The sequence below is a fragment of the Miscanthus floridulus genome, chromosome 17 (genome assembly GCF_019320115.1).
Source record: "Miscanthus floridulus cultivar M001 chromosome 17, ASM1932011v1, whole genome shotgun sequence".
Taxonomy (NCBI): domain Eukaryota; kingdom Viridiplantae; phylum Streptophyta; class Magnoliopsida; order Poales; family Poaceae; genus Miscanthus; species Miscanthus floridulus.
In genome coordinates this window covers 33,988,644-34,011,733 of record NC_089596.1, presented here as the reverse complement: position 1 = coordinate 34,011,733, position 23,090 = coordinate 33,988,644, and the positions used below count along the sequence as shown (strand labels likewise).

Below are 23,090 nucleotides of genomic sequence, written 5' to 3'. Positions count from 1 at the left end.
GGCCGTCAATCCTATCGGTCCCCAACCACCACCATAGCGTCCAGAGGGCAAGATGCCTCCCCCAGAGGGGTTCAACCTGAGAGACTTCGAAGCGGATGACTCGAACATAGGGAGAGATGGTCATGTGGCTCCGCACCACCGATTAGAGCCGTGGGGGCCCATCTCCTCCCTGCCCCTATCCCTTTGTGGCCTCGAGTCCTTCAAAGGACCGGCCAAAAGGACAAGTTCCTAGATATGACGTGGGGTCATGGACATGGTGGGTCGCTCTACGTGTGGACTCAAGAGATCATTGCCTCCCTGATCATTGCATGGCTTAACGGCGATCGATTTCACATGAAGCACGAAAAGGTTGCATAGGAATTAAAGAGATGGGCGAAGGGGTGCTGGTCTTACGTGCGCTCTACCTGTTGATTCTTCACTCCTCGTCCTTCATCTTGTTCTACTTGGGCCATTCCTGTCCATAGCCTTTTTGCAAAAAGGGTGAGTTTGTGAATTCGCGATGACAGGAGGGTTAATATATGTTTGGAAGGAAAGGCTAGGGATAGAATCTACGTAGCTGTTTGATGTTCCAGGAGTTGGTGTAGATCTCGCCAGCATCGTCCATGAGCTGGTAGGATCCTGGGTGGATGATCTCAGTGATGATGAAGGGTCCTTCCTAGGGTGGCGTCAGTTTGTGCACGTCCTTGGTGGTTTGGATCCATCGCAAGACAAGGTCACCAACCTAGAATGCTCGCTCTCATATGTTCTTGTTGTGGTACTTCCACAGCGCTTGTTGGTACTTAGCGGAGCAGAGGAGTGCTATCTCGCGGGCCTCATCCAGTTGGTCGAGTGCATCTTGTTGATCCTTCTCTGCTTTGGCTTCGTCATATGCCAGGACTCAAGGTGCTCTATAGTCGAGGTCGGTTGGTAGGATGGCTTCAGCGCTGTACAACATGAAGAACGGTGTGAAACCAGTGGACCAGTTCGGAGTCATTCTCAAGCCCAGAGCACGACCGGTACCTTCCCTGCCCATCGGCCCACAAACTTGTCAAGCATGTCGAAGATGCGGGGTTTGAGGGCCTAAAGTATCATAGCTTTCGCATGCTCTACTTGGCCATTGGTTCATGGGTCAGCGATGAAGGCCTAGTCGGCACGAATGTCGTAGTCATCGTAGAATCATAGGAACTTCTTCCTGGTGAAGAGTGTGCCATTGTTGGTGATTATAGAGTTTGGGACTCCAAATCTGTATATGATGTCGAGGAAGAATTCCACCGTGTCTTCAGATCTTACTCTTGTTATGGGTTTAGCTTCGATTCACTTGGTGAATTTGTCGATCGTCACCAGAAGGTGGGTGTAGCCCCCATGAGTGATCTGTGTCGACCAGCACGCACCGATCAACATGGGTCACTTGGGGTCGCACGCGTCGTCAGAGTGTCGCTTTGATGTGCGCTCGTTGTGGCATGCTATTTCTTTTTGGGCGCTGGGATAATTCATTGATCATTATGTACAACGTCTCAGTTGGCTGAGGGTAGCTTTGATGTGAACACTAAGTGTTCGTGCCACTGGTCATGGCCTTCGCCGTTTGTGGTGCTCGACGCAGCGAGGCCTAGAACACGTGGTTCATCGAATCGAGGAATACGCTATGTCACGAGCTCTCTAGCACTCGTCGATCGTGCCATCCTTGTGCCATGTCATCACCTGCCTCTTTGCATGCCACGGCCGAGGTCATAGTGCGCAACCCCCACCAACTCCCCTATCATGTAGGGAAGTCATGTTCGAGTTTAGCCCCCGAGCGTTGGCGAGCGGTTGTCGCGATGTCGTAATTTCCCATTCACTGAGGTGGGCCTGCTAGAGGTTGCCTCCTATAGTGATGCTCCTGTGAGGGCTGGGCATCTTGAGCTTTAGGAAGGTGTAGTTAGAGATGGCCATGAACTTGGCATAGCATGGTTGACCCAAGATGGCGTGATAGGCACTGAGGAAATCCACTATTTCGAAGGTGAGCATTTCCATGCGGCAATTGGCTCATCCTCCAAACATCACAGGTAAGTTGACCTACCCGAGGGGAATGGCCTAAAGTCGGGGTATGACTCCGTGGAACGGAGCACCGAATGGTCATATAGCCGCTCACGACAGTCCCATGGCATCGTATGTCTCGGCATAGAGGAGGTGAGGCTGCTCCCATCGTCCATGAGGACACGAGATAGGCAGGTCCTATCGATGATTGGGTACACGATGAGTGGGAAGCATCCCGGTTGCGGAATGTGGTCGGGGTGATCCTTTCTGTTGAAAGTGATCGCAGTTTTCGACCATTTTCAGGAAAACTAGGACGACTTCACCTAGGGCAGCCATGTTGACCTCCCTAGCCATGAGCTTCTATCGATGTTTGGACTCGTACGCCACCGGTCCACCAAAGATCATGAGGCACCCTTTCGTGTCGGGATACGCATCCCCCTTCTCCTCATTGCCTGTGGGCCCAAACGACACGTTCATGCCGGTTGCCTTGTAGTCGCCACTGAAGTGGCGCTTGATGAGGTCGCACTCCTCGAGGGTGTGCTTGACTAGATAGCTATGGTTGCAGCATGACATCTTGACTATCTAGTCGAAGCTAACATGGTTGAGCTTGCTAGTCTTCTGCTTATGGACCCTATCGACCATCGCGATGAACTTGCTGTTGTAGTGCCTCCAGCTGCCCTTCTATCCCTTTACCCATCGATTGTGGTCTTTAGCCTTGTCCGCGGGTTTGGCTTGAGCCTTGCCCTTGTATTTGCAGAAGATTGCACAGATGGCCTCCTCGCCGAAGGCATGGCCTGTTGCGAGGTTGAGCAACTCCCGCGTCGTCCACGGTTTGCAGCGTCCGAGCTCATGAATGAGTGCTTTGTTGGTCATGCTAGAGATGAACGCTCCGATCACGTCCGCATCCACGATATCGGGAAGTTCATTGTACTACTTGGAAAAGTGTTGTATGTACTCGCGAAGAGCCTCTCCCACTTTTTGTTTGCAGGCCTTGATATCCCAGGAATTTTTAGGGTGCACGTACGTGCCCTGAAAGTTCACTTCGAAGATGCGCTTGAAGTCTGCCCACGAGTGGATGCTGTCCGTGAGGAGATGCTCAAGCCATGCTCGGACGCTTTTCTATAAGGTAGAGTGGCAAGTATAGGATGAAGAAGAGATCATTGTCTGCCCCGCCTGCTCGACTAGCGAGGCAGAAGTCTTCCAACCACATGGCGAGGTTGGTGTCCCCGGAGTACTTGATGATGTTCAACGGTGCATGGAAGCGTGCTAGGAATGGTGTCTACCGGATCCTTTTTGTGAACACCTACGAGCCACTGGCGTTCGGGCTCGTGCTACGTCAAGCGTCCCAAACCCTAGGGTGTCGGCCATGATTGTCCGGGTAACTGTCACCATAGTGTAGTTCATATTTGCCTACCCAATCTGGCCCAAGGCGCCTTGAGTTGGACAAGCATAGAAGTTTCTGATGTAGCAGCTATGCCCTCGGGGGCGCCACGTGCTAAGGAGATGTGAATGACACTAGCCTCGGGATGCCGCCTCTCCACAGAGTGGTTTCTAGCAGGTCTCGCAGCACCTGATGGACGCGCTTTCCCTCATCGATCAAGAGTTCAGGGGCCATCCGCATGATCATGGCGGCCACCGTGACATTCTGGCTAGCTCGAGGGAACACAAGCGTCTCCCTCTTGCCTTGCTAGATTTGATCGTACACACGGCATGCCTACGCTCGCGCTCCCTCAGCGTCGAGGTGTTATGGGCTAGGGCATCCATTGTCGCGATGATCGTTGGCCTGATCAGCTTCATGGGCCCTGGCTCGTTCCAGGCGCTCCTGGTCATACTCGGCCTATTCTCTAGGAGTGCATGGAATTGGATAGGCATCATCCTCTGCATCCTCCGCCGACGCCACCCCATCCTTTGAGAGATGCAACATGTTGCATTCTCTTAGCGGATGGCAGCTCCCCTCATAATTGGACTTGGAATCCGTGTACTCAGGGGTTGCCAGTAGGAGGTCGTAGATGGATTCCGCATCCTATTCCATCATCCCCATAAACCCGAAGGATCCTAGCATCGTCGAACGCCCACTGTGCCTGGCTAGCTCCTGCTCAAAGAGTGTGATCGTGTCCCTTATTTCAGAGGGCAGTGTGGTGCTAGGGTCCCAGAATTTGGCCTCTGGCAGTAGGGGCCCGCTTCTAGAGAGTTGGGCGAAAGCGTTCGCCAACACATAGAAAACACGTCGGCTTAGCTCTAGCTCGAGATTCGCCTTGAGAAACACATCGATTCTGCATGCTAGCACATCAGAGTCAACGATTGTGGGACTGGTTCATGCCGGTCTGTGATCAGGCGTCAGGATGTATGGCAGAGCCGCATTCTCTTCGCTGAGTCACAGCTGGCCTAGGTAGTCAGCCATGAAATCTAGGTCCCCGAAGCACAGAGCTTGGCTGGGGAGAAGACCATTGATGGGAACTGGCACGTCGATGTCGGCAAACTCGAGGCTTCAGAAGCGGATGCGGATGTCGAGGGCTGGGCCAAGAGCAAGTTCGATGTAAGTGCAGGGAGCCATCGCTTCCTTCTCACTAGATGAGAGTGCGTGATTGTCCCCTACCTGGCACGCCAACTGTCGGTGTTTCGTAAACCGGACTAGTAAATTTATACGATTGTCACGCTGCTCTAGGAAGACAAAGGTAGCATCCAAAAGACACGAGGATTTATACAGGTTCAGGCTGGAGCCCTATGTCCAATCTCAGAGATGATCGAGTGCGTGTTCCTCGCTTGAATGCTCTGACCCAAGATGGCGTGATAGGCACCGAGGAAATCCACTATTTCGAAGGTGAGCATTTCCGTGCGGCAATTGGCTCATCCTCCAAACATCATAGGTAAGTTGACCTACCCGAGGGGAATGGCCTAAAGTCGGGGTATGACTCCGTGGAACGGAGCACCGAATGGTCATATAGCCGCTCACGACAGTCCCATGGCATCGTATGTCTCGGCATAGAGGAGGTGAGGCTGCTCCCGTCGTCCATGAGGACATGAGATAGGCAGGTCCTATCGATGATTGGGTACACGATGAGTGGGAAGCATCCCGGTTGCGGAATGTAGTCGGGGTGATCCTTTCTGTTGAAAGTGATCGCAGTTTTCGACCATTTTCAGGAAAACTAGGACGACTTCACCTAGGGCAGCCATGTTGACCTCCCTAGCCATGAGCTTCTATCGATGTTTGGACTCGTACGCCACCGGTCCACCAAAGATCATGAGGCACCCTTTCGTGTCGGGATACGCATCCCCCTTCTCCTCATTGCTTGTGGGCCCGAACGGCGCGTTCATGCCGGTTGCCTTGTAGTCGCCACTGAAGTGGCGCTTGATGAGGTCGCACTCCTCGAGGGTGTGCTTGACTAGATAGCTGTGGTTGCAGCATGACATCTTGACTATCTAGTCGAAGCTGACATGGTTGAGCTTGCTAGTCTTCTGCTTATGGACCCTATCGACCATCGCGATGAACTCGCTGTTGCAGTGCCTCCAGCTGCCCTTCTATCCCTTTACCCGTCGATTGTGGTCTTTAGCCTTGTCCGCGGGTTTGGCTTGAGCCTTGCCCTTGTATTTGCAGAAGATTGCACGGATGGCCTCCTCGCCGAAGGCATGGCCTGTCGCGAGGTTGAGCAACTCCCGCGTCGTCCACGGTTTGCAGCGTCCGAGCTCATGAACGAGTGCTTTGTTGGTCATGCCAGAGATGAACGCTCTGATCACGTTCGCATCCACGATATCGGGAAGTTCATTGTACTACTTGGAAAAGCGTCGTATGTACTCGCGAAGAGTCTCTCCCACTTTTTGTTTGCAGGCCTTGATATCCCAGGAATTTTTAGGGTGCACGTGCGTGCCCTGAAAGTTCACTTCGAAGATGCGCTTGAAGTCTGCCCATGAGTGGATGCTGTCCGTGAGGAGATGCTCAAGCCATGCTCGGACGCTTTTCTATAAGGTAGAGTGGCAAGTATTGGATGAAGAAGAGATCATCGTCTGCCCCGCCTGCTCGACTAGCGAGGCAGAAGTCTTCCAACCACATGGCGAGGTTGGTGTCCCCGGAGTACTTGATGATGTTCGACGGTGCATGGAAGCGTGCTAGGAATGGTGTCTACTGGATCCTTTTTGTGAACACCTACGAGCCACTGGCGTTCGGGCTCGTGCTACGTCAAGCGTCCCAAACCCTAGGGTGTCGGCCATGATTGTCCGGGTAACTGTCACCATAGTGTAGTTCATATTTGCCTACCCAATCTGGCCCAAGGCGCCTTGAGTTGGACAAGCATAGAAGTTTCTGATGTAGCAGCTGTGCCCTCGGGGGCACCACGTGCTAAGGAGATGTGAACGACACTGGCCTCGGGATGCCGCCTCTCCACAGAGTGGTTTCTAGCAGGTCTCGTAGCACCTGATGGACGCGCTTTCCCTCATCGATCAAGAGTTCAGGGGCCATCCGCATGATCATGGCGGCCACCATGACTTTCTGGCTAGCTCGAGGGAAGACAAGCGTCTCCCTCTTGCCTTGCTTGATTTGATCGTACACACGGCATGCCTACGCCCGCGCTCCCTCAGCGTCGAGGTGTTATGGGCTAGGGCATCCATCGTCGCGATGATCGTTGGCCTGATCAGCTTCATGGGCCCTGGCTCGTTCCAGGCGCTCCTAGTCATACTCGGCCTATTCTCTAGGAGTGCATGGAATTGGATAGGCATCATCCTCTGCATCCTCCGCCGACGCCACCCCATCCTTCGAGAGATGCAACATGTTGCATTCTCTTAGCGGATGGCAGCTCCCCTCATAATTGGACTTGGAATCCGTGTTCTCAGGGGTTGCCAGTAGGAGGTCGTAGATGGATTCCACATCCTATTCCATCATCCCCATAAACCCGGAGGATCCTAGCATCGTCGAACGCCCACTGTGCCTGGCTAGCTCCTGCTCAAAGAGTGTGATCGTGTCCCTTATTTCAGAGGGCAGTGTGGTGCTAGGGTCCCAGAATTTGGCCTCTGGCAGTAGGGGCCCGCTTCTGGAGAGTTGGGCAAAAGCGTTCGCCAACACATAGAAAACACGTCGGCTTAGCTCTAGCTCGAGATTCGCCTTGAGAAACACATCGATTCTGCATGCTAGCACATCAGAGTCAACGATTGTGGGACTGGTTCATGCCGGTCCGTGATTAGGCGTCAGGATGTATGGCAGAGCCGCATTCTCTTCGCTGAGTCACAGCTGGCCTAGGTAGTCAGCCATGAAATCCAGGTCCCCGAAGCACAGAGCTTGGCCAGGGAGAAGACCATTGATGGGAACTGGCACGTCGATGTCGGCAAACTCGAGGCTTCAGAAGCGGATGCGGATGCCGAGGGCTGGGCCAAGAGCAAGTTTGATGTAAGTGCAGGGAGCCATCGCTTCCTTCTCACTAGATGAGAGTGCGTGATTGTCCCCTACCTGGCACGCCAACTGTCGGTGTTTCGTAAACCGGACTAGTAAATTTATACGATTGTCGCGCTGCTCTAGGAAGACAAAGGTAGCATCCAAAAGACACGAGGATTTATACAGGTTCAGGCTGGAGCCCTACGTCCAATCTCAGAGATGATCGAGTGCGTGTTCCTCGCTTGAATGCTCTGAAGTTCTTACAATAGGGGGTGCAAGAATGGTGGAAGAGATAGGAGATCTAGAGCTAGGAGATGGGCTGCCTGAAGGGAAGCTCTAGGAGCCCTGCTACGATGGAGAATGAGTAAAATGGTAGAGGATTCCAGATGGGTGCCTTGGCTTCCCTTATATAGAGTTTGGGGCCAGGCCGTATACAAAGAAGAAGGTTCTCCCGACTGAAGGGTCATGAGCCTGAGGGAGGTCCTAGCTAACTTGGCTTGCAAGCTACACCATCTTGTGGAGCACGTCTGGGCGTGGTTGTCGTCATGGTCTTATGGCCACATCACGGCATGGTGTGACGTGGTGCTACTGTGCTGGCCGTGGTGCAACTGTAGGCATAGTGGTGGTTCGCCAGCCGTCCTGTGCGACATGGTCCTCGTCGTGGTCTTCGTCATCGCCTCCTAGTTTTCGGCAGTGTCGTACATGAGTTGATAGCCGCCCCCAGGTCGTGGATCGCCTTGTTGGTTTGAGGAGCTGAGTGCCACGATCCCGATCATTGGGGTCGTTGCTCCCGCCAGGTTGGATGGCCTCTAAGTCCAGGTTTTGTCGTGGATCCCATTCCGTGGTGGGTAGAATCGTACACGCGTCCTGTCAAACCGTATTTGGACAGTGGATCGCCGTACCGGTTGTTACCGCCGTGCGGTGTTGTCTTGTCTACACAACATGGCGCAGGGATGGCGTCTGACCGGACCGAGATGACCGTTTTCCCTTTGGTCCTTGCAGGGTCAGTGCAGCGTGTCTACTCTTGTTAGAGCGAGCAGGTTTGGTTGGATGTGACCTCTTCCCTTTCCTCCTAGGGGTCGGGACGGCGGAGGAGGTCGTGAGTCTTCTGCTCGTTATGTGGCTGAGACAGAAGGAAGGGGTCGTGGCTGATACTGGCCTTGGCGTCTGGCCTGATTCGATTGGCTCAGCTGGGCCTCAGTCGTTCGGGCCTTCGCTAGCTGATTTGTTATGGGCCACGTGGCCCGCCAACCAGTCGGTGCCTTGAGACACCCCGGGGTTACAACGCCGACACCGTTGTAACATATTACCTCCATATGCTTTTCTACTGTGGGCTAATGATGCTAAGACTGAACTTATATATTAAGCCATTCGATCAAGGGGGAGAATGTTTGGTCAATGGACCAAATCTTAAGGGGCTTCACAGCCACACAATGCCATGATCGGTGGGCCTCTAACTAACAACCAGGCCTGGTCCAGGGCTACCCTGAGCTATGAGAGTCACGGATGTCATTAGGTAATCAAGTGAAGGCACTCGTAGACTTGCGATGAGAAGCCAAGTTGCCAAGAGCCGAGGGACTTCGTTTCATTTTGATCACCCTGAATGCTGGATTTTTATTTCAATCAAAATATGCAAAGTGATTATTTGTCCACAGACAAACATCCATATATCAATGACAGTATTTCACAAGATAAATCTAATGCCATTATTCTGAAAATGGGTTTCTATACATTATAACTTCAAAAAAAAAATGTAAGTGGCAGCTTTTTAAGACTCTAATCCCTCTGTAAAAATGATATAATTAAAATTCTATTCGGTAAGTGTAAGAACATTATAAAAGTCAGCATGAGTTGGGCACTATCCTTTTCATTTCCTACATGGATTCAGCTTGAAAAGTGTAATGGTCCTTGTCATTCAGTACTGTCATGAGTTCATGACTAGCACCCCAGTAAATAACTGCGTCATCATTTGCCGCATTAGAGTAGAAACAAGATATAGATAACAAATTAGCTTTTTCTAAGGACAAGTGTCTTATAATTTTCTGTTACATTGCTTACAGGTGACCATGCTTCTTTGTTAAACAGAGGCAATCAGTTGCTGTACATTCCAGTACAGAATGAGTACAACAGTGTATTAACTTAAGATCAGCTACGACTCCAGAGCATTCAAGTTCACGAAACCAGGCTTGCTGCTTCTTGCGGAATGCTAGGCTAGACATATATGCTGGTAGAGGCAGTCTTTTGGGGTGTTGAAGAACTCTGCTGATTGAACTGTCAGCATAGTTAATCTGTGATGGAACAAACGAGTTGTTAGATATGAGGATGATGTTCTATTAATATAGCCAAATCAAAGGTTTTTCCATTTCTCTCTTTATGATTAGGAGATAACCAGCATGCTTGATGTATTCAAGTAACCATAATAACAGATGTGTAGTACTAGAGTGGATATAATCATCAATTGGAATAAAGGAAAAATACAAGGATGACATCATCTATAGGCATTATTGACTGACATCACTAATCTACAAGCACAATTGAGTATTCGATGTAAAAGTGGATCATATTCAGTTCAACTGGTAAGTTCAGATAAACTCATGGATATGCATGGCTTCATATCTACCATATGAACACCCACCAAATATAAATTGCTAAAACATGAACAGTTGAATAGGAACAGAGTCCAGAGTTAAGTCCTCAAAGAAAATGCTCCCTAGTACTTCTATTTAGGAGATCAATGTATCACATTTCGGAGGAAATCAATAGGGCACTTAAGTTACAGTGTGGTACTAGTAGTCCAATACACATTTAGCAGTTTTCAAAGATTAACAATCCACCACAGTAATAATTCATCTAAGGTAAGTAAAGGTTCAGAACAGATCAATGATCTCAGAATAGAACTGTTCATATTTTTCAGAATGTTATCCTAAAGTTAGGAAAAGATAAATGCCAATAATATGAACAAAAATTCTCTGATGAATAACTTTCAGAAAAAAAAACATATATCTCATATTAGACCTCAAATTGGTTGCCTCATCCTAATTTTGCAATCTAGAAATCTCCACCCAACAAACAAATTCCCAGAATTAAATCATGTGCCGATGATGTTGCCCAGCTTGTACTTGTAATAAACCCCAAACGTTAAAGATGTGACCATAAACTGATGTTGTGGAAGCACAGTGAATCAGTGGCGGAGCCAGGATTTCACATCAGGGTATTCCATGTTAAAAAAAAATTCCAATGCAAATATGAGTAATAAGCAAAGTACAATATGCCACAGTAATAAGCAAAGTGCAAATATGCTGGCACCCTTCTTCTTCATCTAATTACAAATACAATGCAAAAAAAATAGAAAACAAAATCTTTATTCACATTTCTTCAAGCCAAAGCTGGGATGGGGACAGAGGGGAGGGTTGATCAGTCAGAGCCCGAAGGGGAGATGCTCCTCTGCTGCAGGCCACCGCATGCTCCTTTCCTGGCTGGCTTCGACACCGGCCGCTGGGGCCGGATAGGCGCAGTTGAGCAGAGCTAGGAGAGGCGAGGGGGGCTGAGGGAGAGAGCCAGAGAGGTGCTGCCGTGCCGTCAGTTTGTGCCGCCGGCTGCTTCCGGTCGATGGCTCGATGCGAGCGACGGAAGCACAGAGCGTCGGGAGATGTCAATGGGTTTTTCTGGAGTCTATGACTTTGTGGGCTGCTACTGCTAGTTGTTCTATTGGGCTTGTGGGCCATATTTGCAACATCCAGTATACCAACATGCTATACCATTATACATTTGTATATGTATTTGTTTTTGTTCCCAAAACATGGGTATTCCATGGCATACAGGTGCATACCCCTGGCACCGCCCATGAATCTGGGGAGTAATGATAAATCCATGGTAGAATTCAGAACTCAGAATACCTGAGCTTGTATTGTCACTGCAAATCCGTAAAAAGAACAAAGTGATGCAAGCATGGCACTTTATTATTGCCTAGATTTCTCCAATGCATCCTAGCAGCCCCCTTTTCCCAACTATCTAATCCAGCGAAGATGAAAAAATTGAGCACATATCCTAACTTGCCAGCAAGGAGATTACCGAGGACGCCCCAGCGTTCACCAGCGACCGTGCCGTCGTCACCGCACAGAACCTGAGAAGCAACAGTGCAGGTATGAACGAGAGTTGAGGCTGGGAAAATTGGGAAAAAGAAGGAACTCTGTCTGAGGAAATCCAGCATCCACGGAACGCGGGAGTGGAAGCACTAACATTCCGCGGCCGCCGGAGAGGGCTTGGTCGGCGGGGTCCGTCCACTCGTCGAAGCTGCGGGAGGGAAGGGGAGGGAGGGAGCGTCAGAGCACACGGAAACAGGATCTCGGCGGCGAGCGAGCGAGCGAGACAGAGATGGGGGAGCTGGCTGGGGGTCGTGTGTGTGTCTCTTACATCCAGCCGTAGCGGCGGTCGAAGACGAGGCGGCGGAGGGGCGGAACCAGCGAATCGGTGGAGGACTGAGGCGCCGCCATGGCTGGCGTCGACGCCGACGCCGTCAGGACTCGCTCAGGGTCGCGTCGCAGCGGCTCTTGTTGGCATAGTTCCAGGATGCAGTTCAACAAGAGAACATTTCTTGTTCTCTGCAACCTGTTGTTGCTTAGTGGATCTTGAAAACGCATAGCAGACGTAACAAGTTTGTTATAATGCAAATTAGGCAAAAGACAACATTATACGATCACGGAAAAAACATAAAAAGGAGATTAAGAATAATAACACACATAACACCCAAAGGAATCTCGAGTACTCTTCTTCAGTTTAAGCCAGCAACAACAACCTTGTTCTATTCTGCGTGGCGTTGCGCTGACGTCACTGTTCTGGCTCAGGTACGGATCATCCCGGATTGCCTCGTGCTGTAAACCTGTTGCCTGAATCATTGTTTGACTCTTCTTAGCGAAGAAAAACAAAAGAAAATAAATTTGCTTGTGCTGGGCTATTTTTTCATGGAAGCTAGTTCAGTGTTTGCAGGCCCACTGAAACATGAGCCCTGCATAGGCCCATGCTAATATTGCTGGGCCTTACTGGGTACGTTTAAGCAGGCTGAATATAGCGGGCAAGGTAGGAAATTAGACCTATTCCTTATTATTTTTGTTTGTTTTTTTTTGTCACCTGGTCATATACTTGGCATTTGAAAATGCCCTTCAAAAGTTGATCAAAAAGAAAGAAAGAAAATGCCCTTCAAAGAGTTTTCTGTCACAGATAATCGGACTTTGCTGATAAGTTACAGGTTACATGGAACACCTTGAAAGAAAAGCTCATTACAAAATATACTGCTGCCGATTTCATCTTGTATTGTACTACCCTGGTAGGTATTGGAAGTTCCAAATGCAGGGACGATTCCTTGAGCAGATCTTCAATCGTTTCTGCACTAACATCATCTCAGATTCTCGAGCATTCATCATGTAAACTTATTTCAAGATATCAAGAGGACGCCGAGTACGGAGTATTTGTGCATGTTAATAAACTGAAGTGCCAAGGGACTCTGGAAAACAAACCTACTGCAGCCAGAAATTTCCTGGTCCATTCCTTTGGCGAAGGCGATAACATATTCTGTCAGGTGTCAAGTGATGTTACCAGGCGTATCAGGCTTGGTCCCATTGGATGGTGCTTGTTTAAAATTCAATGGTTTCTAAGTACCCCTAGATTACAATATTGCGGATTAATCATCACAAGTGATCTGATAAGCCATGGCTGAAAGTACTGTTGACTGATTTGTTGTGAGAAAAAATACTGTTTGTTGGCTGAAAAAGTACTGCTTATAAGCCAAGCGAACAGGGCAAATGGCTTGAAAAACTATTATTATTCAATTACTTTTGCCAATGTTGCCATGCATGATGATAGCAGAATTATGAGAACACAACATCAACATTTATGCCAATAAAGGCTCCGTGGTCCTTTTAGGTTTCGGCCCCATTCGGCTTGCTGAATCTTGACTGAAACCGACTGAAAAATACTTTTCTGCCTGAATTATTGTGAGAGAAACACTATTACGGCTGAAAAAATAAGCCGAATAAGCCGAATATGGGGTAAGCCGAACGGGGCCTTTGTCAATAATAACACTCCTTAAGCTTTCAATTCATGCTGTCCCCCATATGACCGTAGTACCATCTCTTAGACTGTTTCCAACAATGAACCTATATGGGCACTCAAATCCAAAATGGGTAGCAGAGATCCAAAATCAACCTCCAACAGAATAACTATACGGGAGACCTATTTTAGGTTTCCTGAGAGACACAACCCAAATATGGGCATCCTCTCTCTTGGAAACTCATTTGCAGAAAGGATTCTCTTTTGGGTTTTGTTGTTGGAGAAGATGCCGAATATGTATTAAACCTTTTGCCTGTAGCGCTACCCAAAGGACAAATAATCTTATATTTTGGTTGTTGTTGAAGATAGCCTTATCTATCCTTCTCAGCAACTTAAATATATGTGTCCCATAGAACCAGGACACAGGCTAGTTCCCCATATGACTGTAGTACCATCTCTTAGACTGTCTCCAACAAGAAGGAACCTATATGAGCATCAAACTCAAAATAGGTAGCAAGAGACACAAAATCAGCCTCCAACAGAGTACCTATACGGAAGACATATTTTGGGTTGTCTAAGAGGCACAACCCAAATATGGGCATCCTCTCTCCTGAAAATCTATTTGCAGAAATGATTCTCTTTTAGGTCGGGTCTATTCGCTTGAACTTATCAGCCGGCTTATCAGCTAGAATCTACAATATTTTTCTCTCACAATAAAACATGTTCAGTCGGTTTTAATACCAGCCGAACAGATCTCTTGTTGTTAGAGAAGATGCCGAATAGGTATTGAACCTTTTGTCTATAGCGCTATCTAAAAGATAAATGGGTCTTGTATTTTGGATGTTGTTGTTGAAGATAGCCTTATCCATCCTTCTCATCAACTTAAATATACGTGTCCCTTAGAACCGGCACTACTGGAATCTCGCTTTTTTTCTGTGTGTGCGAAAACACACAGAAAAATGCGAATACTGTCAGAAAAATATTTTTCTGACGGTGTACCCTCAGAAAAATACCCACGGAAATATAACGACAGAAAAATTCAATTGTTCTGTGTGTTCGCCGTCAGAAATAATTTTTCTGTGGGTGTTACACACACAGAAAAATTGCGTTAGCCCAGATTAAATTTAAATGTTGTGTGCGTTAATCCTCACAGAAAAAAGAATAGCCCGATAGAAAAATGATTTTTCTGTGAGTGTTACACGCACAGAAAAATTACCTTAGCCCAGATTAAATGTAAATGTGTGCATTAATCCCCACAGAAAAAAGAAAAAGCCCGATAGAAAAATTATTTTCCTGTCGGTCTCGGTTAACGCACAAAATAAGGGTGGTCTAACAATGCATCCAGCATTCAAATTTCATATATCAAACTACTTAATATCAAAACATATAATCGAACTGTGTTAAAGATTGATCGCAGTTTCTCACCAACAAATGTGTTTAAGCACACCATTGAAGGCGATTCTGCTATAACAGAGCAGCTCAATACAGCCAGGGAAAAGAAAGAAAGCCCATCAGCGCACACTATTGTATGAGTCGTGTAAGTACAGCTCCAGTTCTTCTGGCCAGGTAGACAGGTTCAATCTCCTACCATTACCCATGAATCTGAAAGTCACAAGGCTTCAAATTAGATAGAAGCTAGAAGCAAGCTCATCATTCCAAAAACTAATAATTTATTTACTAAAACAAAGAATAAATTCTCAGCATGAACAAGGAATGAAAGCATGAATTATGAAATTCAACAGCTGAAATTAGTAAGTGTTTTTGCTACAGCATCAAGTATGAAGTCATCACTGCAAATGATGTGTGGGCAGGCTTCAGGTCCTAAAGTTTATGGTCTCCAATGACAAACTAGTGACCAAAAATGGCTATAGATGTATAGGAACCACATCAATTCATCTTGGACACGCATACGCTACATGTTTCAACACAAGCAAAAGATGGCATCATCATGCAGTACCACAGATGATGCAGTCAAGGTAATATTGACACCATATCCAAAAAAACAGAAAACAATGTGACGATAGTTAAACAGATGATAATACCTACGGTATGGGAAAACATAGAGGCAGCCATCATCTTCTCCTCCCGGCAGCAGCAGCAGGTGCCCGTTCTGCTCCAGGTTGGCCCTGCCCTGCAACTTCCTCTGGTATGTTGGCCACTGTCGTAACAGCATTCATGACAATAAGACCAAGCGGAATGATGTACATCCACTGCAAAACAAACAAGTCAGACTGAAGGAACATGTATACACACACACAAACACGAAGATATTGAACAAAGTACAGAAGATATTTAGTGCAGTTACTCACATATTTAGCCCAGAAAGATTTCTCAGGTGGTTTCATTACTTCGCCAAGACCATTGTCAGCTTCTATTAACTGATCCGCAAATGATGGGGTTCTGCAAGCACAAAAATTTGTACAAGTCAGAATTAAAACTAGACCTAGTTGCAACAGGTTCCAACCAGATCTTGAACCAGTTAGAACTCAGTTTGCACTAGTTAGAAACCCAGTTTGACCAGACCCAGCAGCAACAAGTTTCAATCAGACCTAGTTTCTGTGCTTTGTGCCTACTGATTGGCTACAAAATGTCCATTTTGTTATGCATGTAACAAGTTAATCAGACCCAGCAGCAACAAGAAGAAATTTTCAGCACACATGTCACATACATACCATGCGTTTCTGTGCTTTGTGGCTACTGCCCAGGAACAGCACGGTTTTTGGGGCCACTACGCCTAGGAACAGCAGCAAGGTTGCCACAGGTCCACACGATGCCACTATTTTTTGGGTGAAGCACAGCACGGTTTTTTTTCTTCTTGCAAGCTGGGATCTGAAACCCGGTATTAACAGTATTATCATATGTTACCACTTTCACAACTCAATAACTGCATTCTCCAGTCCTGCTGGTATTTGGAACCCTGATCCATACCAACAAAGATAAAGGCATCGCAGCAGCTAGGGACTAGACAAGTAGACAGTGACCTCAAAGAAAACATGGGGGCTAGACAAATCCATTATCCTTTGCAGATTTTGAATTCATAAAAAAGACAATCATGAGACAAACAGAATACCTTAAATACTCTGTCAGCACGGAATATATTAATTTTATCAATAACAACTGTATCAGCCAAATTATCATCCCTGAAACGTCAAAACTCAGTCATGATACTGGAATAACAATTGCATTATAATGTAAGCATTAGAACGCATAGGGCAAATGAATGAGGATATACATTGTGTCCACAAATCCATCGACAACCATTCTGACTGATTGACTGCATGTGCTCTTTAAGCTTTGATCTTTATTAATGGTAAAAACAAATAGATGTTAGTCAAGAAAGTCAAGAGATCCAAATGGTTGATTGACTGTTGTGTAAAAAGAACAAAGGGGACACACCCAAACTCCCTGTTCAAGCTGTTCGCTGCAACAAAGGGGATTTGTCGCCCGACTGATTCAACAGCAACTACACAATACGCTGTAAAAAAGCAAACAATATTTATCATCAACATGTTCTAGAGCATTGGTTGATTGATAAAGTAAGCATCAAAGCACAAACATATTAACCGATGTTTCATGTTAACCTAAGAACTTTCACAAGGGATAGATAACTAAGAAAGAAATAGTTATATTTGCTTCAGGTCAACCAAAGATGACTTCAAGAAAAGGAAATAATGGATCTTCTATATTAGCGCAGCCATATTGCGGCTGTCCAATACGTACAGAAACACTGCTAATCAAAGTATTCTAAAGATTAGCACCTACTAACTGGCTAACTCACAAGTCACAATGGCAATGCAAACTCGCCATTATGTAATCATACAGTGGTACTTGCAGCATACTTCTTTTGCACAATAACTTGGTATATTTGCTCTAGAACAACACAATATACTGAAATGGATGCCTAACTCATATCAGGCACTAAGAACTTGATATTACAACATTCATTATCGCATACGCATAATACTATAATATGCCACAACCTCTTATGTGATAAAATTGTACCAAATGAAAGCAAAATTGAGCTACATGGCCACGGCATCAACTAACACCAATAGAATTGGCAACTCCCGACCCTCCCCAAAGCACATCTCATCTCAACTCAAAGTGGAGTCCAAACAGCAGCTCCGATTGATGAGCGTCAAGCAACAGCTCGCTCCACTCAGATTAGCCTCAAAGCAACCGTCGAATCTAACCCCACACCACCACGAGACGACCGAGCCTGAGACCCCACCCCCACTAGGCGGTGGATGGAGGCGAGCCCCGCGAGATCTAAGCGAGGTGAGCCCCGATTCGAGCCCACGACGGCGCAGATCCGCGCGGAACAGGGTGGACCGGGGCGAGCGACGGACGGGGAGGGGGAGGGAAAGCAAGCTACTCACTGAATCCGTCCTCGACGAGGTAGTTGAAGGCGTGGCTGTCGCAGTTGTAGGTGAACTTGTTGTTGCTGGCGGGGAGCTTCTGCAGGCACTGGGCGGCGATGGTGGTGAAGTTGCCGGTGAACTCGGTGTACTCGGCCAGCACCACGGTGCCCCGCGCCACGAACGCGTAGATCAGCGACTGCTGCCCCATCGCCTCGACACGACTCGGCTCGGCTCCGGCTCACCTCCTCCTCCGCCGCCTACGGACTCAGCCTCCCACTCTTCGCCGCCACCGCCGGTGATGCGGTGGAGCTCGCTGGAAGGCGCTGGGGCATCGGAGTGGTCGAGGAGGAGGGCCACGCACCAGAGGGGCTACGGCCACCGACGGGCTGGTGGCTACGGCCGTCGGTGGGCTGGAAGCAGATCTAGGCGACAGCGGACCTAGGGCAGCGAGCGGCGGCCATGGAGCTAGGGTGCCTAGCGGCGGGCGGCGAGCGGCGAATGTGCAGATGGGGGTGGTCTTGTGCGGCGAGCGGCGGACTTGGAGCCGGGAGCGACGGGACTACGGGAGCGGCGGACTTGCGGAGTTCGGCCTCTGGCGGCGCGTTTGGGATAGGGTTGGGGTGGCGGCCACGGGAGGATTTACTTTTAGGCTGTTTTTTGTTTTTTTTTCACTCTCTTTTCTATTCTATACCGCGCGAAGGCCGGCGCCAATGACGAAAATAGGGCGCGACGAATCCATTCACGTGCTTGTGTCATTTTTTTCTGTGAGTTAAAGAAAACCCCACAGTATAATTGCTATTTCTCTGTGGGTATATATTGTTTTTCTGTGTGTATTGTCACGCATAGAAAAATAACTCAATTATTCTGTCGGTTTTTTGATATTTCTGTGGGTATTTTTTGATACCGATAGAAAAATTACAAATTTTCTGTGTGTTCTGAGAAAAACGCACAGAAAAAATAATCACCCATAGAAATATTCGAGTTTCTAGTAGTGCAGGACACAGGCCGGTCTCTCCATTACCTATCCAGAGAAAAATACAGACTTGGATGTGTAATATGAATGCTGGAATGAAATGGACAGCCACTGCAATGCAATGCACTGCATGATAGGAGTAGTTATATGATTTCATTTGATTTGATGCAGCAGCAGGCATCGATCAGACTCGAGAGGGGTTGAGGCTATGCATGGCATGTGTAACACCCTAAAAAATTTCATTTTCAAAAATAGTCAAATTGATTTATTTAAGCAATTTATGTGAGCATTCAAACATAGGAAAGTAATAATTTTTATAAAACTAAAATCAAATATAAGATTAGCTACAAGTGATGCATACATGCTGCTGCATATTAATTTGTGAATGTTTGGTATTGATCAAACATTTCAAAGAGAATTGAAAATTGAAATTAAAATGCTTTTGGAAAATTTGTTTGGAAAAAGAAAAAGGAAAAATTCTTTCTCCTCCCCTCTCTTCCTGGATTTTCGGCCTAGCCCGAGCAGCCATGTCAGCCGGACCAGCCTTCCCCTGGCGTCCGCGCTAGCCCAGCTCTGCGCGGCCCAGCACCTGCGCGGCCCAGCACCGCTGCTGGCCCAGCATTGTAGCAACTGCCGCGCCTCCCTCTCCCCGGCCGCTGACCGACCGGGCCCGCTTGTCAGCTCCTCCCCCCACCTCCCTCCGCGCGTCTCGCAACCGCCCGCGCGTGCGCCTGGAGCAACCGCCGCCCGCGCCCGGTCTTCTCGCATCGTGGGAGCGCCCCTCCCCGCGCCTGACCTCTTTAAAACGGAGCCACGCCCGAGCCGTCCCCCCTACTGCCGCTCCCCGCTCTATTTTTCGCTCGTGCTCATGCCTCGGAGGCCGCAACCACCGCATGGAGGAGCTCCGCTGACCGCCGTCCGCGTCGCCCGTCTTCCCCGAGCCGTCTCTGACCCCAAGTTCCCCGCTATGAGCCTCCCCATGCTCTCCTCTCTCTCCCCGACCTTCTTCTTTGGCGTTTGGTGGCTTCTAGTGCCGTAGCCGCATGCGTCGAGGATCTCCGGCCGCCGTCCATGGCGACCGCCGCCACGGCCGCACCCTCTGGCCACCTCTTTGGCCTGGACGCGTTCGCCTGCTCCCCCTCTCTCATCCGGTGGCTTCGATTCTTCAAATCATGAACCCTAGCCTCCGTACCATGCTCGCCGGAGTGCTCCAACGCCGCCGGCCATGGAGAGCCACCGTGGCTGCACTGTTCCCCGCCGGCATCTCCTTCTCTCTTCCTCGGATCCGTTTCTGGCCGATCATTTCTTATCCAACGGCCACCAGTGACTGAGACACCTTCGTGGGTCAAATTGTTAAAGAGCCCCTCCCTTTTCCAGTAATAGAACCCACCATCCAACGCGCATTTCCCCGATTACGCATTCTCATTTTGAAAGCGCAAAGTTCACTGATTTAGTCTAAAATACGTTTTCAGTATTTATAGAAATGCCATTTGAACTGTTTTGCTTATAAAATCGTCGTTTTAGCTCCGAATTGATCCGTTCAAATCGCGTTAGCTTCGTAATTCCATAATCTACATGTTAGAACCACTATTAGTCAAGTTTGGAACTTTTTAATTTCATGGTTAGATTTAATTAAATATATTGCTATAGGAAATCTCGTTTAAATCATAACTTTTGTATTATAGCTCTGTTTTTCGTGAACTTCGCGTTGACGTGATCGTAGCGAGACGTAGATTATTTTCACAAACATTTTATCTTATTTTCTATATTGTTGGTGTACTGTTATAATGATAGGAATGTTTGCTTTGCATGAATGCTTTTGGAATGTTGTATGCTGCCGTGTTGGTGGCGTTCAGACGGTGAGGAGAACGTTGGAGACCAAGAATTCTTCGACGACCAGCAGGACCAATAAGAGTTTGTGAACTAAGGCAAGTATAGCATGGGCCTACCTTGATGTCCTATTTCACTTTAATTAATCACTCATGTGCATGTGTCTAATCTTGATAACCCTAAGGACATTCTAGATATTTGATGACTTGTTCCCTTGACTCCTGTGGGGTAATTGCATATGGGTAGATTACTAGTGCTCTAACTGAACATAATCTATATGATGATGAATGATTCTATGGAATTAAAAGTTTAACATGATTTATAACAACTGTTCCATAGGGTGAAGGTGCAAATGACTTTTGATCATGTTGCTCCTAGCCCTCCATAAGGACTCATCTATCGGCAAAAGCTGGGACTGATAGTGCAACCGGGAGAGTCATATGGCTCTAACTTTAGCTCAGTAATAGGACCTTTTCTAGCTAGTTAGAGGTTACCTTTTTGGCGCAAATGGGGCTTGCCACGTTGGGTATAGGGCTGCCTCTGTTACTATGTGTATAGCCGCGATGGATATGTGCCATAGGAAAGGGGGGTTCCTACATCTGCCTGCTAAGGAAACCTAGTGGCCCTAACTTGTTAGAGAAACCTATGAAATGGCTTCATAGTGTACCCTGCCCGCTCACCTTGGCAGTGACATGGGAGTAATTAACCCGGACATATGGGAATCACGACTCGCGGTGAATGTGCACCACCTCTGCAGAGGGTAACAAACTGTTATAACAGCCATGCTCACGGTCACGAGCGGCCCAGAAAACTCACAGAATAATTGGTTACTTGTTGATGATCATTTAAGATGTTCTATGATGATATATGGTACACTTGACCCTGATATATGTTCTTATGGGATTAAATGGGAACTTAAGCATAATTTGATAATATCATATAATAAAAGCTTGTCGTACTAAAAATGCTAACTGTAGTAAACTAGTGTCAACCTTTTGAGCTTCATAACCCTATGTTAACTTGTTAAGTACGGGATGTACTTACACTTGTTTATTTTCTTTATTTGGATAAAAATCTCGGATGGGTAACATGAGACAACGGGTATGAGGAATTTCTGGAGGATTTTTAGGCTTGTGGTCAACCAGTTGACCTTCCCTGTGATGGTGTTCCACGTGAGAGAGTTACCTTTTATTTTCCGTTGTGATGTATAAGACTAAGTTATATTATGAATCTGATGTATGAGACACCGTGATGATACTTTATATAATTTGTCAGCTTATGTGTGTGATTGATCCCTGGGCACACACGAGTTTTGTGCATTCAATTTTATCCTTAAAATTGGGTGTGACAAATTGGTATCAGAGCCGTGTTGACTGTAGGACGCAAGCCTAGTTAGAAAACGGTCGTTTAGCATCTTTGCTCCTCTGGTTTCTTGCTTACTGTCTTATTCTTGTTATTTTATTAAAACATTTATGCTTTCATACCTTAATCTATTATATAAAATTGTTGATTCTAATTCTATCTCACTATAAATCTATAGATGTCTCATAACCCGAAGACTGCTCGGCTCAGCACTACTGGCTATCGTGCCCTATTCACCCCACGTGCTCCATAGGCGGAGAAGGAGATTGTGAACATCTCCGACAATGAGGAGATGGCTACCCTGATGCCTGCACCTGCTCCTACACCAGCTGCCGCACCAGTCTATCTTGTCGTAGCTTCACCTGAGGAGTCGACGACTACTTCCCCTACACCTGCACCATCCCTAGCTGTCCCTGTGGTGGATGAGGAGATAGGCTGGAAGTGCAAGTACTACTTCAAGCCAACCCCAGAGATAGCCTACTACCACACCCTCCTCACTCATGTGCTGGACAACTACTACCTCGACTTGCACGCCTCCATCAGCTACCACTGTGCCGAGTACCAGCATCCATTGGAGGCTACCTTCTAGAAGGTAGAGCTGGTGGTCACCGCCTAGAACGACATCAAGAATGGACATGAGGTGGAGACTGTCCACCGTGCCCCTGCCAGGAGAGCCCATGCCATGGATGGCATGGAGGATGCAGCACAGAACGCCTACATCCACTACCATGGTCGTCGCTTTGAGGCCATGAGGGAGGATCGCTTCAGGTTCCTTCCTCGCAATGATCATGAGGGTGTTTGGCAGGTTTTGGCTCCACCTGAGAGTGACCCAACTCTGGAAGCAATGGTGCACCATGTCCACGCTATGCAGGGGGTTGATGAGGAAGTCAAAGGAGAACTGCGTGCATCCCAGAGGGCTGAGAGACGTCTCCAGAAGCAAGTGGATGAACTTCGAGTTCAACTTGGGCAGCCATCCATCTACAAGAAGAAGCGCCGGTCCTTCACCATGATTGACACCGCTCCATAGGTGTTAGGTGCCTTGATCTAGATTACCACGTCGTTAGTTCGTGTTTCATATTTAGTCTTGTTTGGTCTTGTGAACTTGGATGATTAGATGTTTAATTTGTGAACTTGGTTGATTTGGTATTTGTTTGATTGATGGAAGTTT

The 23,090-nt window shown here is 47.7% G+C and overlaps 2 protein-coding genes across 4 annotated transcripts; both read right to left on the bottom strand.

The window, feature by feature from the left end:
* Positions 1 to 9,347: 9,347 nt before the first annotated feature.
* On the bottom strand, positions 9,348 to 12,058 carry LOC136518372 (uncharacterized). The gene is made up of 4 exons (XM_066512020.1): positions 11,765 to 12,058; positions 11,591 to 11,644; positions 11,423 to 11,474; positions 9,348 to 9,639 (listed from the first exon to the last, which is right to left on the bottom strand). Exons 1-4 carry the CDS (start codon positions 11,989 to 11,991, stop codon positions 9,406 to 9,408), a joined length of 567 nt encoding a protein of 188 aa, XP_066368117.1. The 5' UTR covers positions 11,992 to 12,058; the 3' UTR covers positions 9,348 to 9,405.
* A 2,663-nt stretch (positions 12,059 to 14,721) lies between these two features.
* LOC136517651 (vesicle-associated membrane protein 725-like) lies at positions 14,722 to 18,371 on the bottom strand. 3 transcript variants are annotated; one of them, XM_066511272.1, is made up of 8 exons: positions 17,776 to 18,371; positions 16,793 to 16,871; positions 16,629 to 16,695; positions 16,467 to 16,536; positions 16,069 to 16,225; positions 15,706 to 15,796; positions 15,439 to 15,606; positions 14,722 to 14,998 (listed from the first exon to the last, which is right to left on the bottom strand). In XM_066511272.1, exons 1-4 carry the CDS (start codon positions 17,963 to 17,965, stop codon positions 16,531 to 16,533), a joined length of 342 nt encoding a protein of 113 aa, XP_066367369.1. In that variant the 5' UTR covers positions 17,966 to 18,371; the 3' UTR covers positions 14,722 to 14,998; positions 15,439 to 15,606; positions 15,706 to 15,796; positions 16,069 to 16,225; positions 16,467 to 16,530. The 3 variants fall into 3 exon arrangements, with proteins under 3 accessions (XP_066367369.1, XP_066367368.1, XP_066367371.1); XM_066511271.1 differs by lacking the exon at positions 16,069 to 16,225; XM_066511274.1 differs by lacking the exon at positions 16,069 to 16,225 and having other exon boundaries at positions 15,443 to 15,606.
* Positions 18,372 to 23,090: the final 4,719 nt, after the last annotated feature.